We start from the raw sequence: 15682 nt of genomic DNA, 5'->3' as shown, positions 1-15682 counted from the left end.
AGCAGCAAATGCAGATAAGAAATAAAATAAAGGGCACAGTAGATGTAGTAACAATGGGGCCCGAGCGCTGTGCCAGTGCCTAAAACATACACACCTGTGCTAGATATTGACTCCCCCTGTCAGTATTTAAGTGAAGGCTCCATGAGTCAAACAACATGACAGGATGTCAAAACTCCCATTTCACCATCAGACCCTGGTATACTGTGAATGGAACCCAAGCTGCATTGTAGAAACCACGAATGCTCACCTTACCCTTAACTCCACAAAGTTAAGGACAGTGTGCTTCTAGAATATTTTCTAGGTAGCAATAATATACCGCCTGAGATGGGAACGATGCTGAGGCAAACAAGTTATTCGAATTAAGCACGGTAAGACACAAAAAAATGCAATGGGTCACGATTACTTTTTGTTGTATATTGCCCAATCACTGCAGTATTCACAAATCTCACCGCCACAATGGTGCTTTTTATTAATTATTTTCAGTCCTCTCTCAACCCATTGGATTTCAAGGGTTTATCGACTATCAGCAAGAATATTACCAAAATCAATGGAAGGCGTTTAGGATCGAACAATTTTAAAATGTAGCTCTGGATAAGAGGTCACAACACTGTCAATGTAGGGCTGAGAAAGCCGCTGCAGGTGGAACTTCAGTTGATTTTTAATCCATAACCCCCCAGAGAGCATATGACTGTTTTTCACTTTCATGAAATTACATATAAATAATTGAAATGCCAACATTCACTAGTAGCTTCAATTCCACAATCAAGCAGTCATAATTTAGGACCCTCCAAACAGACCCCCTTTATACCACACCATTTAACGATCTACATACAATCTTTGTGAAGATCTCTAGTACCTACTGGTTGTCTAACTCCGGTTTAAAATCTAATACCCCAAAATGATGCAATGAGTGATCCTCAGCAAAACGTTTCACCCTACTTGGATGAAGCAACACTCCTTATTCGTGACTCTCGAAGCATCGCTCTCTTGCATATTTCCAGGCTCCAGTACCTAGTAAGAATGCTTCCACTCTAAATAAAACAACTTCTCAGCCACTGACTGGATAAAAGCCCTCTGCTACTCAGCTTATTAATGGCCACTCGCTGTAATGTTTTGACTTCTAATGCTATCTTCCCATTAGTAAATATGGTTACATGGCAAGAACAGTACCGATGTTTACGCTCTCAAGTACCCATATAGAGCTATAACTCCACAAAAATGTTTCTGGGAAAAAATGGCCAAGAACACACATTTATCAAGGTCACGTTAGAAATGATTATCTTTTCTAACTCCGTTTAAAACTCACTCAAATAGTTCTCAAATAACATGGCAGTGCCATCCCTTCCAGCCAGTCTCCGGCAGGTAATAGTGTAAGCTAAGCGAAAAAAAACAGACTTAGCTAAGGCCAATACTGATCTCATTCAATCATACCTGAACGGTAAGAACTGCAAGTGTCCTTAAAAATTAAATCCTGTAGCACGGGTGGCTTATCGCCTACTTCTCGAGGAACAATTTGCAGCTGCACAGTTTGTGATTTAACTTACATTTTGGTTCCCCGCTTAATAACCATAATGAATTACTCTGCAATTGCTACGTCCATAATAGATGATCTCCAAAAATGTAAAAGAACGAGTTAAAATCCAATTTATAGGACAGCTTTTTTAGTGATGCTAAACCCATCGTGCGTTGTCAGAATGTTTCAGAATGCGCACCTTTGTTATTGATGATAAGCAACCATCATCCCGAGGCATCACAATATTATCGGACATCCCCAACAAATGTCTTTGTTCCTCACCTCTCAAAACCCTAACACTGCCCCCGTCAATGCTCAACTATCCCAAGTACGATTAGATGATCGGCGACGGCGTTGACGGAATTGCTTTCACTTTCGACTGCTGAAGTCGTTATGGACCTCCATCCATAAAACAGGCCGAACAACATTGTTTACAGGCGATCAACCAGGATCCCTCTGCGATGCCAACCGGATTAGACTCTCCAGATATCAAGCCCACGGTACTTACGATCTTCTATCAGCTTTAAGCGCACCATAACGTGCACGGGTGGCCCCAGTGACGCACATGCACAACAATAATATACAAACCACAGGTTACTGACCACCTCTCACTCAGTAACTCGCAGAATCCAAAGGAATTCGCCACCGTCTTAACGAGATTGTGTGCATCCCTCGCCCGTTCAGGCAGCCACCACTTGCAAAGGAACAATCAAAACGCGGCCCTGACAACCCCCAAAATAAAGAAAGCCCTGACGGCCAGGGACGCACCTCGGAGTGGAAGGTCTGCGGCTCTTCCTGCAAGGAGAAAGAGAGAAACACACAGGGAGAACGTTACTGTCCGTCAGAGGCTACAGCCCCGGGAACAAAATAAAGGGGACGGGGGTGACGAGCACCTCCCGGGGGACCCCTTTTACACCTCCCCCGTACCCCGGAGCAAAGCGTCACTCACATCGCTCTCCACCTCGATGTCATCATTATCGCTCATGGTCTCATCCGCCCGGGACAAACACGGGTGCGGGGCTGGGGAGGGCAGACGGGGCCTCCGACCGCACAGGAGACCAGAGGAGGAGCAGCAGAGCAAAGCACCAGAGCGCAGCAGCGATCAACGGACACAGCAGCACACGTGACTCGCAGCAGCACCAGATCGTTCAGGGCACGACCGGGGTCCTCGCGCGCACAGCCCGCTGGGAGCTGCAGTGCGCAAGAACGACACTTAGGCTTTGTTTACTCTACACACGTGATATTAAAAACTCAAATTCCCACAATAACAGAGAATGCGGAACAGGCACACACGCTGTACTACGCATGCGCTGAGCCCTGTTGGCTTGACGGGGAATGTAGTTCTAGAGCGTGTTTACGACTACAGTACCCGGAAGTCTGTGAATACTTTTTATGGCAGAGGCTGGTGAAGACACGTGGATACAGACGGCAGGAGAGTATGATGCATTTCACAGGGACACAACATGGAAATAGAAAACGGACTATATTGCTACAGATGTTAGGTCAGAAACCATTTTGCCATGCCAAAACGTACAGAAGTTATTATAGAACGATCACGTTTGTAGACTCTGTCAAGCTACAACTTTCTAAAAATATTCCTAACCTTGACGGCTTCAATTTAGTTCATATTTAAATTAACTGCTATTAGTTATCTTTTCCTATCCATTGTAAGAACTTTATTCAAGTCGATTGATGGCTGTTTATGTGAATTGTAAGAAGTCGACAAAGCCTGAAGAAACTGCAGCGAGTGTGTCCGTTGAGAGACACTTTTGTGGGTTCAAGCGTTTCGGATACTGTTACAAACCATTGCTCAAAATGTCCGAGTATTTTGGAGGCGGCGCAGGGTCTTATGCCTACGGTTTCACTGTAGTGTTTTTTCTACTCCCATAAGATGAACGTGCTGTTTGATTTCAGACTAATGGCCATAGAAACTGAAAACAATCCTCGAAGCCAAAAGGCTTGTTTTCGGTTCATTTAACCCTCACGCTGCCAGGCCTTTTCCCCCTCCTGTGCCAGGCCTTTTTTTTGGCTATTTGGGGCAGTTTGCGCTTAGGCCCTCATAACTTTTTGTCCACATAAGCTACCCACACCAGATTTGCGTCCTTTTTTGCACAACATCCTAGGGATTCTAGAGGTACCCAGACTTTGTGGGTTCCCCTGAAGGAGACCAATACATTAGCCAAAATACAGCGAAAATTTCATTAAAAAAAAAAAAAAAATGGGAAAAAGGGCTGCAGAAGAAGGCTTGTGGTTTTTCCCCTGAAAATGGCATCAACAAAGGGTTTGCAGTGCTAAAATCACCATCTTCCCAGCTTTCAGAAACACACAGATCTGAATCAGAAAACCCAAATTTTCAACACAATTTTGGAATTTTACTGGGACATACCCCATTTTTACGATTTTTTTGTGCTTTCAGCCTCCTTCCAGTTAGTGATAGAAATGGGTGTGAAACCAATGCTGGATGCCAGAAAGCTAAACATTTCTGAAAAGTAGACAACATTCTGAATTCAGCAAGGGGTAATTTGTGTAGATCCTACAAGGGTTTCCTACAGAAAATAACAGCTCAAATAAAAAAATATTGAAATTGAGGAGAAAAAAACCAGCCATTTTTCTCCACGTTTGTCTCTGTAACTTTTTCCTGCGATGTCAGATTTTTGAAAGCAATATACCGTTACGTCTGCTGCACTTTTCTGGTTGCAGGGATATATAGGGCTTGAATCAAGAACCCTAGGTACCCAGAGCCAATAAATGAGCTGCACCTTGCAATGGGTTTTCATTCTATACCGGGTTTACAGCAATTCATTTGCTGAAATATAAAGAGTGAAAAATAGGTATTAAGAGAACCTTTTTATTTCCAAAATGGGCACAAGATAAGGTGTTGAGAAGCAGTGGTTATTTGCACATCTTTGAATTCCAGGGTGCCCATACTACCATGTGAATTACAGATCATATCTCAAATAGATGTCTTTTTTACACACTGTCTTACATTTGGAAGGAAAAAATGTAGAGAAAGACAAGGGGCAATAACACTTGTTTTGCTATTCTGTGTTCCCCCAAGTCTCCCGATAAAAATGGTACCTCATTTGCGTGGGTAGGCCTAATGCTCGCGACAGGAAACGCAACATGGACACATCACATTTTGACATTGAAATCTGACGTGTTTTTTGCCTAGCTTTAGATTTTGGCCTCTAGCTCAGCCGGCACCCAGGGAGACCTACCAAACCTGCACATTTATGAAAACTAGACACCTAGGGGAATCCAAGATGAGGTGACTTGTGGGGCTGTCATCAGGTTCTGTTGCCCAGAATCTTTTGCAAACCTCAAAATCTGGCCCAAAAAACACATTTTCCTCATATTTCGGTGAAAGAAAATTCTGGAATCTGAGAGGAGCCACAATGTCCTACCACCCAGCGTTCCCCCAAGTCTCCTGATAAAAATGGTACCTCACTTGTGTGGGTAGGCATAGTGCCCACGAAAGGAAATGCCCCAAAACACTATGTGGACACATCAAAATTATCAAATACTAAACTACCTGTTTTTGCGGAAGGGGGAGCTGTGTTTTTGGTCCTGGGCTCAGCAGCCATATCGGGAAACCTACCAAACCCAAACATTTCTGAAAACTAGACAACCAAGGGAATCCAGGGAGGTATGACTTGCGTGGATCCTGCATGTTTTCTTACCCAGAATCCTCAGCAAACCTCAAATATAGCTAAAAAAATCAAAATGTTCCCACTTTTCTGTGTGGGATCACTGCATCAGTACAAATTTCCCACTACCCAACGTTGCCCTCAGGGGGCAGAAATGGCCTAGATACAATTTGTCCCCCAGGGGAGTGACCCTTGCCTAAGGGGTTGCTCCCCATATATAAAAAACAAAAGTAAACATAAAAAAATGTATTTTCCTGGTGTCTTGGGGTTTCTGCCCCCCCCGGGGACAGATCGGCCTAAGGCGTAAAAATATTTAGCCCCCCTGGGAAGCGGCCCTTGCCCAAGGGGCCGCTCCCCTCGTTCAATAATATCTAAAAAAAAAACATTCCCTGGCGTCTAGTGGTTTCTGCCCCCCTTGGGGGCAGATTGGCTTAATAAAAATAGAGCAGAAATGGCCTAAAAGTAATTTTGCCCCCAGGGGAGCGCCTTGCCTAAGGGGTCGCTCCCCATATATATAAAATTGCAATCGGGCAGCAGAAAGGCCTTTCCTTTCCTTGATGCCTTTCTCAGCCCCTCCACGTGATCATAGGAGAAATGCAGAAGCATTTCTCCTCCGATCGATCGCGGAGGGTCAGGCCTCTGATGAGTTCGGCGCGTGATCGCGTGCTGACGTCATCAGACGCCATGGGGGTGGCGGGGGGGGGGTTGAAGGGGAAGCGATTCCTCTTCCATCCCTGCCTAGGGGAGGGGGGATGCCAGGCCCCCAGGGGGGAGCGCTAGCGCTTCCCCAGTGGGACCCTAGCTTGACATAACGGTTACATCCTGGGCACCCGAGCGGTGCTGCCCAGGACTTAACCGTTACGTCCAGGACACCGAGGGGTTAATTTACAGTAGGTGACTGAGACAAGAAGAATCACTGCACAAATTCTGTATCCCCTGTTCTTATAAAAAACAAAGTAATTCAAAAGGTTGAAACTGAGTGCACGAGCTTTGGAGGACAGTCACCACATACCCCTTGACTGGAAAAATTCCAGTTTGTCAAGATCATGATTCTTTGTAGCCAGCCCTCAAATCAATCACAAAATTCTATGTCAAGACTGGAGGCTCCGATTATGCTTCCCTTTCTTTACTATATATTTTACAGCAGCCAATCAGATACAGAAAAACAATGAAAAGTGCAATGAAAAAACTATACATTCCATGAACCCCAGTTCATGTATCACATCGACCAACAAGTCAGCCCCTCAAGAGACACCTCCACCATCTTAGCCTCCTCTTTCTTTGCTGCTCGGCAGCCAGTTAAGTCACACATTTTTCATTTTGTGATGCATTCCTTGTGTAAGCGTGCTAGCGATTGTTGAGCGGCTTATTAACTTGAATTACTTTGTGGGACTGTGTTGCTGGCAGTGCCGGTCTCATGGGCCATCAGAAGTGGTTTACTGTCAGCGGGCACCTGAGAGGCGCGTATCATGTTTATTCTGGCACATATTGATTTGGTGTTTTCCTTCCTCAGGAGAGCACTTCAGCCTCTGAGACTGCAGTATCGTGTCACGCACCTCTATTGTTGTGGAGCGGGAGTGGGAGTGGGGAGCGGCTGCCATCTTGGGTCGGCCGCTAATCCCCTTTCTAGTCCTTCGGGACGGTAGTACTCATGTGATTTCACATGCACGTCTTTTGGGTTCCAAACAGTGTTAACGGTCCGCTCTACCGGTTAAGAGCTGAATTTAAGGTTAAAAAGGATATTCATTGTGTGCTACCTGGCTCCCTACGCTCTGAGGCATCAGAGAGTGCCCAGGGTTGTACAAATTGTGCATAGGCTCTGCCTAAAGTGCTTGCAGGCGCCTCCCTCCTCTCTTTAATCAGACTGCTTGTGCCTGCTGGGGTTGCACTCCCCCTTCTTACAGTTCACAGACTGTTTACCCTCAGTGAGTGGGGGCCCTCTCTATATTGCACTATGGCTCATTACAATTCCTATGAGGAGGAGTTTGGGGATATGCAGGAGCTATCACCCTCCTTTGAAGAGAGTCTGGTGGAGGCATTGGATTCCAACATCCAGCTCTCCATGAACAAGGCTTTGGCCAAGGCCCTCCACCCCCTGACGTCCCACCTTAAAGGTTTTGCGTGTCAGCAAGGCTGGTTGTCCTCTATCGCAGCCTCTGCAGAGCCACGACCACAGCAGCATAAGCCTTCTAAAGGAAAATCCAAGGCTAAGAAGTGGGCACACCCTGATGTATTTGAACGATTGTCAGCAACAGATCTGGACGAACATGGGTATAGTAACCCTCGCGCTCAAGTACCCCCTTCAGATGACTCCCCCCACTATTCTAATTCCTCTCATTCCCTAGATGGTGACCAAGAGGACAGGCCTGGTCTTAGCAAGAGAAAGCGCCAGGAATGTGGATCAGATTCAAGCCCGACGCCTCTTAAGGTACTAACTTTTGATCTCACAGAGATAGTACATCCCCGATCCACCAACTGTTCTCCCCTCCCTAAGGTGGCTAGCTATGTCCAATCACACCTCCGCCAGGGATTTGACACGGACGTCAGGATGAGGCTCAGGTCTGAATGCCCCAGACCAGACCTGGAGGGCAAGGTTTCAGATACACCAGAGGTGGACCCCACCATGGTGAATTTTATGAGAAAATGGGCCAAGGACCCCAAAAAAGGGCTGGATAGGGCCTGGCGTTCCTGTCACGATCGATTGCTGGACATTTCAGGCCCCATAACTAAAATATTGGAGCTGGGGTTCCAAGCCAAGGACTCTGGTGTGGCAGTTAACCTGGATGTGCTCATAGGATGGGTGCAGTGCACCGTATGCCAGTTGGACAACGTCAACTTGGCAAGATCAATAGAATGGAGGCGCTCCATTCTAATGCGCATAAACCCAAAGCTCAATGACCTTGCTTCCTTGGAGGCGGGTCCTGTGGCACAAGGTCTCCTCTTCGGTTGGCCATTCGTCAAAGACCTGGCTAAGTCTGGGGCAACCTACAACACCTTATACAAGGCACACCTCTCTTTAAAAAAGGTCCTCCCATACCATGTTTTTGGCAGGGCTGGATGATATAGGGCCCATTCGTCAGGCCGAGTAGTGTACCAGGGCTCCCAACAAGAGAGCTTTAATCGCTCCCGTGGAGGTTGGCAAGACCAGCAAACAGATCAGACCTTCTTCCCCACCAGAACCCGTAGGGGTCGCCACCGCTTCCACAGAGGCTACGGCAGGGGCCAGCAAAGAGGCAACTCAGAGGCAGGATATTCAGGTGTCTCTCATATCGTTATCAGAGGTGATTTTGGGGGGCAGGATCAGATTATTTCTTCACAACTGGAGGTCACTGACTCAGGACCCATGAGTCCTCAAGTCTGTGATGGGGTACAAAATGGAGTTTTACAATCCCCCAGTACAGACAACCCCTCCTCAAGACCTATATTTTCCCCAACAAGATCGAGAACTAATTTCAGAGGAGATTTCCGCTCTTAGACAAAAAGACGCCATATGTTTTTCTTTCCCTCATCCCGGGGGATTCATCAGCACCATATTTCTGAACAGCAAAATAGGAGGTGGGGCGCATCTAGCACTCAATCTAAAGCTATTCAATTTTTGGATTGTCTACCGGCATTTCAAGGTGGAAGGTGTTCACCTTCTTTGAGATCTCCTGCAAGAGGGCGACTGGATGGTCCGTCTGGACCTAAAAGACACGTAATTTTCATTTCCCATCTTTGCTCCCCACAGACGCTTTCTTCAGTTTTACTGGCTCAGTCAATGTTACAAGTACAAAGTCCTTACTTTTGGACTCTCTTCGGCTCCATGATGTTTCACCAAGCTGATGAGACCAGTGGCAGAGGCTCTTCGAGCTCGAACCGTCAGGTTAATCATCTACCTTGACGATATCCTCATTATGGCCCAGGATCCTCAGACGGTAACTCTGCATTTGTTATGGACAATTCAACTTCTGCAGGACCCCTGACATTATCTCGAAGTCTGATGCCAGCAGGTGGGGATGTGGAGCCAGATGCGGGTCCCTCTCCTCAGGAGGCCGTTGGTCAGAGAAAGAGCTTCAGCTTCAAATCACTGCCTGGAATGTCTTGCTAGTTCCTTTGCGGTCAAGAGCTTGTCACCGTCCAGGATGGACTGCTGCATTTTACTGCGGATGGACAACATCTCAGCAGTCAGGTATGTCAACAGTCTGGAAGGCACGAAGTCCCAGATGTTGGCAGAGATTGCCAAGGATTTTTGGCATTTTTGTTTGCAGCATCGGATCTCTCTCATAGCGGAATATCTGCCACAGTGGCAGATTGGCACTCTCGCCACTTGCGGGATTTCAGCGATTGGAGGATACACCTGAGGGTTTTTTTCCACCTCAATCACAGATAGGGTTCCTGCTCAGTGGACCTCTTTGCCTCTCGGCTCAATTGCCAACTTCCAAGTTTTTTCAGTTGGCGTCTCGATCCAGAGACTCTGGCGATAGATGTGTTCCTGCAGGATTGGCCGCCTCATCTGGGTTATGCCTTTCCCCGTTCAGCATGATACCCAGGGTACTAGCTCAAACACGACGCCAGAGAGCCTAGCTTGTTCTGGTCACACCGTTATAGAGAGCTCAGCCTTGGTTCCCCATGACTTTGGACATGACATGCGGTGTCCCTCCTCTGATCCCATCGAGGCAGAATCTTCTTTTGGACCCAGCGAGCCTTCCGCATCCTTTGATCACATCAGACTAGTTGAGGTTAGTAGCTTGGAGGGTTTCAGGAAAAGATGGATATTTCCAGCATTTCAGGACAGGCTTCGGCCTATATTGACCAGGCCTGGGCACCTAGTACCCACAAACAATACACATCTGCTTGGCAGAGATTGGTGTCTTGGTGTAACGAAAGGCATGCATATCCCCCCTCAATCAGATGTCTGTCTTATAATCAATTTTCTATCCTCATTGGCAAACTCCAGTTTAGCTTACAGGTCAGTAAACAACTACAGATCACCTATTTCAGCAGGCCATATCCAGGTTAATGGCAAACCTGTTGGTGAGGATCCCTTGGTGTGTAAGGCGATGAGAGGTATTAGGTTATGTAAACCTCCTCAAGCCAGATATTCGACCCTGTGGGATGTTAACATTGCCCTTCGGTTCTTGATTTCATGGCCTGATAGTACCTATCGCGTAAACAATTATCAGCTAAGTTAATTATGCTGTTGTGCTTGATTTCTAGCAAAAGGATGTCTGAGCTCTAGATATCAGAGGTAGGAAATTTTCTCCAGAGGGGGTCAGTTTTTCCATATCCTGCAGAACAAAGACCAACATTAAGTCAGTTTCTTATCCGGCTTTTCCTTCAGACAAAAAGCTTTGTGTGCTAGAATGTATTAAAGCCTATGAGGTGACTACCATTGAGTATCGGGTAGAGCCTGAGGGTCACTTGCTCATCTCTCCCCGGTAAACTTTTGGACCGGTATCATCTGTCACTCTGGCTAGATGGATGTGATGGTGGCTCTCGGAAGCAGGAATTAACATCTCGATTTTGGTGCTCATTCGGTGAGGGGCGCTATGGCGTCAAAATCCTTTGCGTTGGGATCACGTCTGGAAGATATCATGAAAGCAGCGGACTGGTCCTCGGAATCCACTTTCAAATCATTCTATTACAAGCCGATTGTGGATGTGTCGTCAGTGGTGGTGGCACAGCTTTGAACAAGCATAATCGGAGCCTACGGTCCTGACATAGAATAAAAAAAATTCTAACCGACGCAATAAGAATTTTCAATTCTGTTAAGGACACAGAGACGAGGATTATCCCACCCTGAGTTATGGCATTACTACGTAAGGTATAAGTATATGGTTTTTAATACTTCTAATGTATGAAATATTCATTCGCACCCGTTGTGGTTATTGCTTAGGCAAGCTATGAATACAGATTTTACGGCTCTGGCTCCTCTCCTAGGTAACAAGCAGAAGCAAGCTTTAATCAGCGTTTTGGTTCCAAATGGTTTTGCAGTTTTGCAATGTCTTCTACTGAAGGACATTGTTCTTTGAACGTCAAGGTTGGAGGAGTTTCAGGTCCTGGTCGATGACCTCTCAGATTCTGTTTGATCCTGTTTTATGGCATTTAACTTTTTAGTTCAGCATTTGCAAAGAAAGAGGGAGCTAAGATGTTGGAGGTGTCCCTTGAGGGGCTGACTTGTTGGGGAGTGGTCTATGTGCTACACGAGCTGGCGGTCATGGGATTTGTAGTTTTTTCATTGCACTTTTCATAGTTTTTTTGTATTTGACTGGCTGCTGTAAAATATATAGTAAAGAAAGGGGAGCATAATCCTCGCCTCCGTGTCCTTAACAAAATTGAAAATTCTTATTGCGTAAGCTAGAATTTTTTTTATTGTTCATTCAACCTTTGCCTACAATTGGATTTTATTCATTGAAGATTGAAAAATAAAGAATGGATCTTTTTTTGCAATTTAGACTACTTCACTTTCTACAAATATATGAAGTAATATTTGAGATTAGATGCAATGTAACATTGAACTGACTCTGATCAACAAAAGGAATGCACAATTTTGTGATTAATTTGAGTGCTGGGTAAAATAATCTTGTTTTAGGTACATATAAACAGTGATGAAGTGAGGAGTCTTACAGCATCCTAGTATTAGTAAATATATATATAACATATGCAGAGATACAAAAATTGGTAGAAGAGAAAGAACCATCCCAGAAGGATTTATTATTCTGAGTTGTATTATGTCCTATGTTATATTCTAGGTATGTTATAGGACATTCATTATATGTTTTTGTTCTCCGAAACGTTTTGATATTCACCATACGGCACATGTTATCTATCTATGTATTCCTATTCCTTTCCCTTCCCGCACCTGGCTAATGAATGTTATATTCCATAGAATGTTTAGGGGGTCAGGAGGGGAATTGGCAACAGTTAATATGGAGGTGCTTGTCTAAGAGGTGTGAACGCTGAATTTTTACTAATAAATATTCATGTTTTTTTAAATTATGAATCTGCATAGAATTTGACTAAACAGAAAATAATGTGCACTTGGAAAAGGTGCCTACTTGAGTGGCCGCCATTAATCACAAAGTTTCCTTATTAAATGCATTTTAATAATTAATGAGGTGCCTATGTTTAGGCTATTTTAATAGTGTGTTATAGTAATGAATTTGCATTATGCATTTGCTTAATTAATTGTAAGCCTTAAGTTAGCGAGGTCTGGGCCTAGTTTACACAGCCTCATGTTAAGCTGCACTGTTCAAATAACACCATGAGAAATGTACGCCTGAAGAAATTAATACATGTATTGTTTTTTACTGAGATGACCAAACTTTAGCAGGTGTCTTTAACTTTCTCATGAGAACTGCTCTCTAGAATGTCTTGTACTAGTAGTAGAAACAATGTATAGTTTAGTGCGTGAGACAGCAATGTTTCAGGAGCTAACATTGGATGCACTGACTGGAGTACGGATGGATACAAAAATGTTACCTGACGAGCCTGACAGTGGGAACAGGAGAAGCGGAGTTAATCGTCGACGTGTGAAAGACAATTTAGTTATATCTTAGATTTGCACTTTAGATTCTATTGGACTAATTGTAAACATACGATTCTTTGACCAATGGCGACGTGGGACTTTCTTTAGACGATTTTAACTTAGCCCGACTACAGAGAGGAGAAGAGGTCATTCTCATTTGCGCGCTCATTCTATTCTGTCTGAGGAGCTGAACCTTTCCTGATGACTTTACTTCTATCTTTAATTGCTTAAACTTCTGATGTTGAATGCTGATACGTTAGACCTTGCTTTCTAATGGTTCAGATAGCTTAGAGTCCCCAGTGTCTGAACCGTTCCCTTTCATGGCCCGTTACTGACGAAGATAATCGCAGCTTACTTATCGATATGAGGCGAGGTATAGCAAAATGCCATTGTTCTTGTAAGTTTGTCTTTTGTTTCTAGGTACCAACCACTATTTTGATAGGGCCATAGTTGGATGTTTCCCAAATTTATGTTGACTAAAACAGTTTTGCATGAAGCCCAAACATGGTATTTTAATCAGAAGGTTAGTAAGGGAAACCTTGACATGTTGACACTTGATGTTACTCAGTTGCTGAACCTAGATTTATGCTATTTCTATTGCGCAGTGTTGTCGCTATTGATTTTTACGGTGATTCTAGAATGCTTAGTGATCAATCCTCTAATTAAATTAAGATTCTTTAGAAGATTTGGTCAACCAGTGTTGTTCTTGTATGTGGGCCATATGGTTTTGAGACTAATTGACGTGATATTAGCATTGTTAATATATGGAAATAAACATTCTAGTTTTACATAAAGGTGTGGTTATTATTGGCCCAGGGGGTCATGGTATGTGAGATCACTGACTCCAAAGGTTATTAATGTAGATTATTGATGTTGTTGATGAAATTGTTGTTATAATTGAGATTTATGGTGGGAATCACTCTAAACGCAGTCAAAAGGTCCATCAAACCTTTAACGCTTCCCCTTATAAATTAAAGATAAGAAACCAAATAAGGTCAGACGTGCTAACAGAGGCTGTACTGACTAAACATCGTTGTTGCTTTCCTCTAGTCTCCTGACACGATCTTTGTGATGACGAGGAATGGGACAAGCCTACGTCCATTCTTGAGGAATCCTTGTGAAACTAGTACAGTGGTGCTGACTGTGAAGAGTGTATGCATTCCACTTGTGGCAGTGGTCTTAGACTTTTCCTCATCTGCCTCTATGCTGAAGCAACATTATACATTGACCGATGGCGAAATGTGAGTCGCTCTTGGTTCAGCAAAATTTATCTCTTCATGCATGCATACATCATATATCTATGTTATACGATAACCATATTATTGTATGTGAACTATAGAAAGTGACTATATTTACCTATAGTATGAGACGTACATATAACCCAATTATAATGATTGTATTCACTCATGCTAACTGTACCCATATAGACACCATCTTTTTCCTTCATAACATTGACTTGACTTGTGGTTAGGTGTCAGCCACTCAAATTATTTCATAATTAAATGCATTGCAGGTTTTATGTTTCTCTCTTCTCTGCAGGTGAGTTATTAAAAGGCGCTTGCTACTTAAATCTGGCCTTTTTTATTATTTGGAACTGTTCGATTAGCTAGCATAATTGGAATTTGGACATGGATGTGTAGTGCATGGGGATATGAGAGAGCCTCCTGTACCAAGTTGGCCGAACTGTTGCTAACTCCAAGGCAGTGCAGTTGTGTACTTCTTAATTTGACCCTGGGAAGCTGAGCAGTCAACCTGTTCCCAGAGAGCATCATTTCCTGATTGGACCATCTAGAGGGAGTTAATGGGAATAAGATTCCAGAACCTTCTATTGGCTATTAATTGTGCGTTCTTAAGAATAGTTTAGCAGATCCTATCCTGACTTTGCAGAGAGAAGGCATTTCTCAGCTCTGCTGACTTACCATACCCTGGGTGCTGAGTTTCATGCTCAAACGCCTGCTTCTTCTCCTAGAACCTTACTTTTTTCATCTGTTGCTGACAACTTCCTCTTTGAACTTCCCCTTGCCTTCGATGCTTTATTTACAACAGGGAATTTGTTTATGGAACTAATCTACTTTATATTTTGTGCTCTTTACATTGTTATATTGTGCATCTTCTTCTTTATCATATACACAATGTAGGTTGCATAATTATATAAATATACATATTAATATTTAAATATTAATAATTAACATTTAATACCAATTAATTGATTGTATCATTTTACTTAATTTGCTAATAAACCTTTATATGTGGATATCACCCTCTTTGTCGTTTTTTGTGAAGTTACATTAGTTTCACTGTTGTTGCAATGTGTTTTAGATGTCAGTGTGGGAGCCCAAACCCCAATAATTTACTGAACCACAAAACCTTGTTCACCCCAAAATTAACCCTAGTGATTCGACTCCAACCCCCTTAATCTAGCTTTAGGAGACACCACCCTCGACAACATTAGGGCCAGCAAATAACAGAGTAAAATCAAAAATAGTGACTGGATTTAATCATGAACTGAGTTCTAGAACAATGGAAAGTCAAAGAGTTTTATTACAGAAACGTTAGGATAAGCAGTGCAAAATAAATTCACACCTGCCATGAAGGCTCAGCTACAGAAATGCAAAGTCAGAAATCAGAATTCTCAGGCTTTAACCCCTTCTGTGCCCAGGACGTAATGGTTACGTCCTGAGGCACAGTGCTGCTGTGCCCAGGACGTAACCATTACGTCCTGTGCACAGAGCCCAGAGGGAGCGCTCTCGCTCCCTCTGTGGGGTTCCCCCCCACCCCCCAAGTCAGGGATGGAAGGGGAAGCCCTTCCCCTCCCACCCCCGACCCCCCCCAACCCCCCCTGTGACGTCAGCGCGCGAGCGCGCGCTGATTAGTCACAGGGTCTTCCCCATCGCGCTGGAAGCAGAGCTTCCAGCGCGATTGAAAAAGAAATGCTTTTGCATTTCTTTTTCAATCCCATGGGGGAGGCCCCGAGAGGCTTCAAAGGGAAGGAAATGTATTTCCTTCCCTTTGAAG

General features: G+C 44.1%; 1 protein-coding gene across 2 annotated transcripts in view; it reads right to left on the bottom strand.

Annotated features, from left to right (window-relative positions):
- MAX (MYC associated factor X) overlaps positions 1-2635 on the bottom strand; it is a 92183-nt gene extending 89548 nt beyond the window's left edge. For both annotated transcript variants that reach the window (XM_069208900.1, XM_069208901.1), the window contains exons 1-2: positions 2463-2635; positions 2282-2308 (exon numbers count right to left, since the gene is read on the bottom strand). In XM_069208900.1, coding sequence (XP_069065001.1) covers positions 2282-2308; positions 2463-2498 — 63 coding nt within the window. In that variant the 5' untranslated portion in view covers positions 2499-2635. The remainder of the gene's footprint in view (positions 1-2281; positions 2309-2462) is intronic.
- Positions 2636-15682: the final 13047 nt, after the last annotated feature.

This window comes from Pleurodeles waltl, chromosome 9 (genome assembly GCF_031143425.1).
Source record: "Pleurodeles waltl isolate 20211129_DDA chromosome 9, aPleWal1.hap1.20221129, whole genome shotgun sequence".
NCBI classification, from domain to species: Eukaryota; Metazoa; Chordata; class Amphibia; order Caudata; family Salamandridae; genus Pleurodeles; species Pleurodeles waltl.
This window is presented reverse-complemented; position numbering and strand designations above follow the sequence as displayed.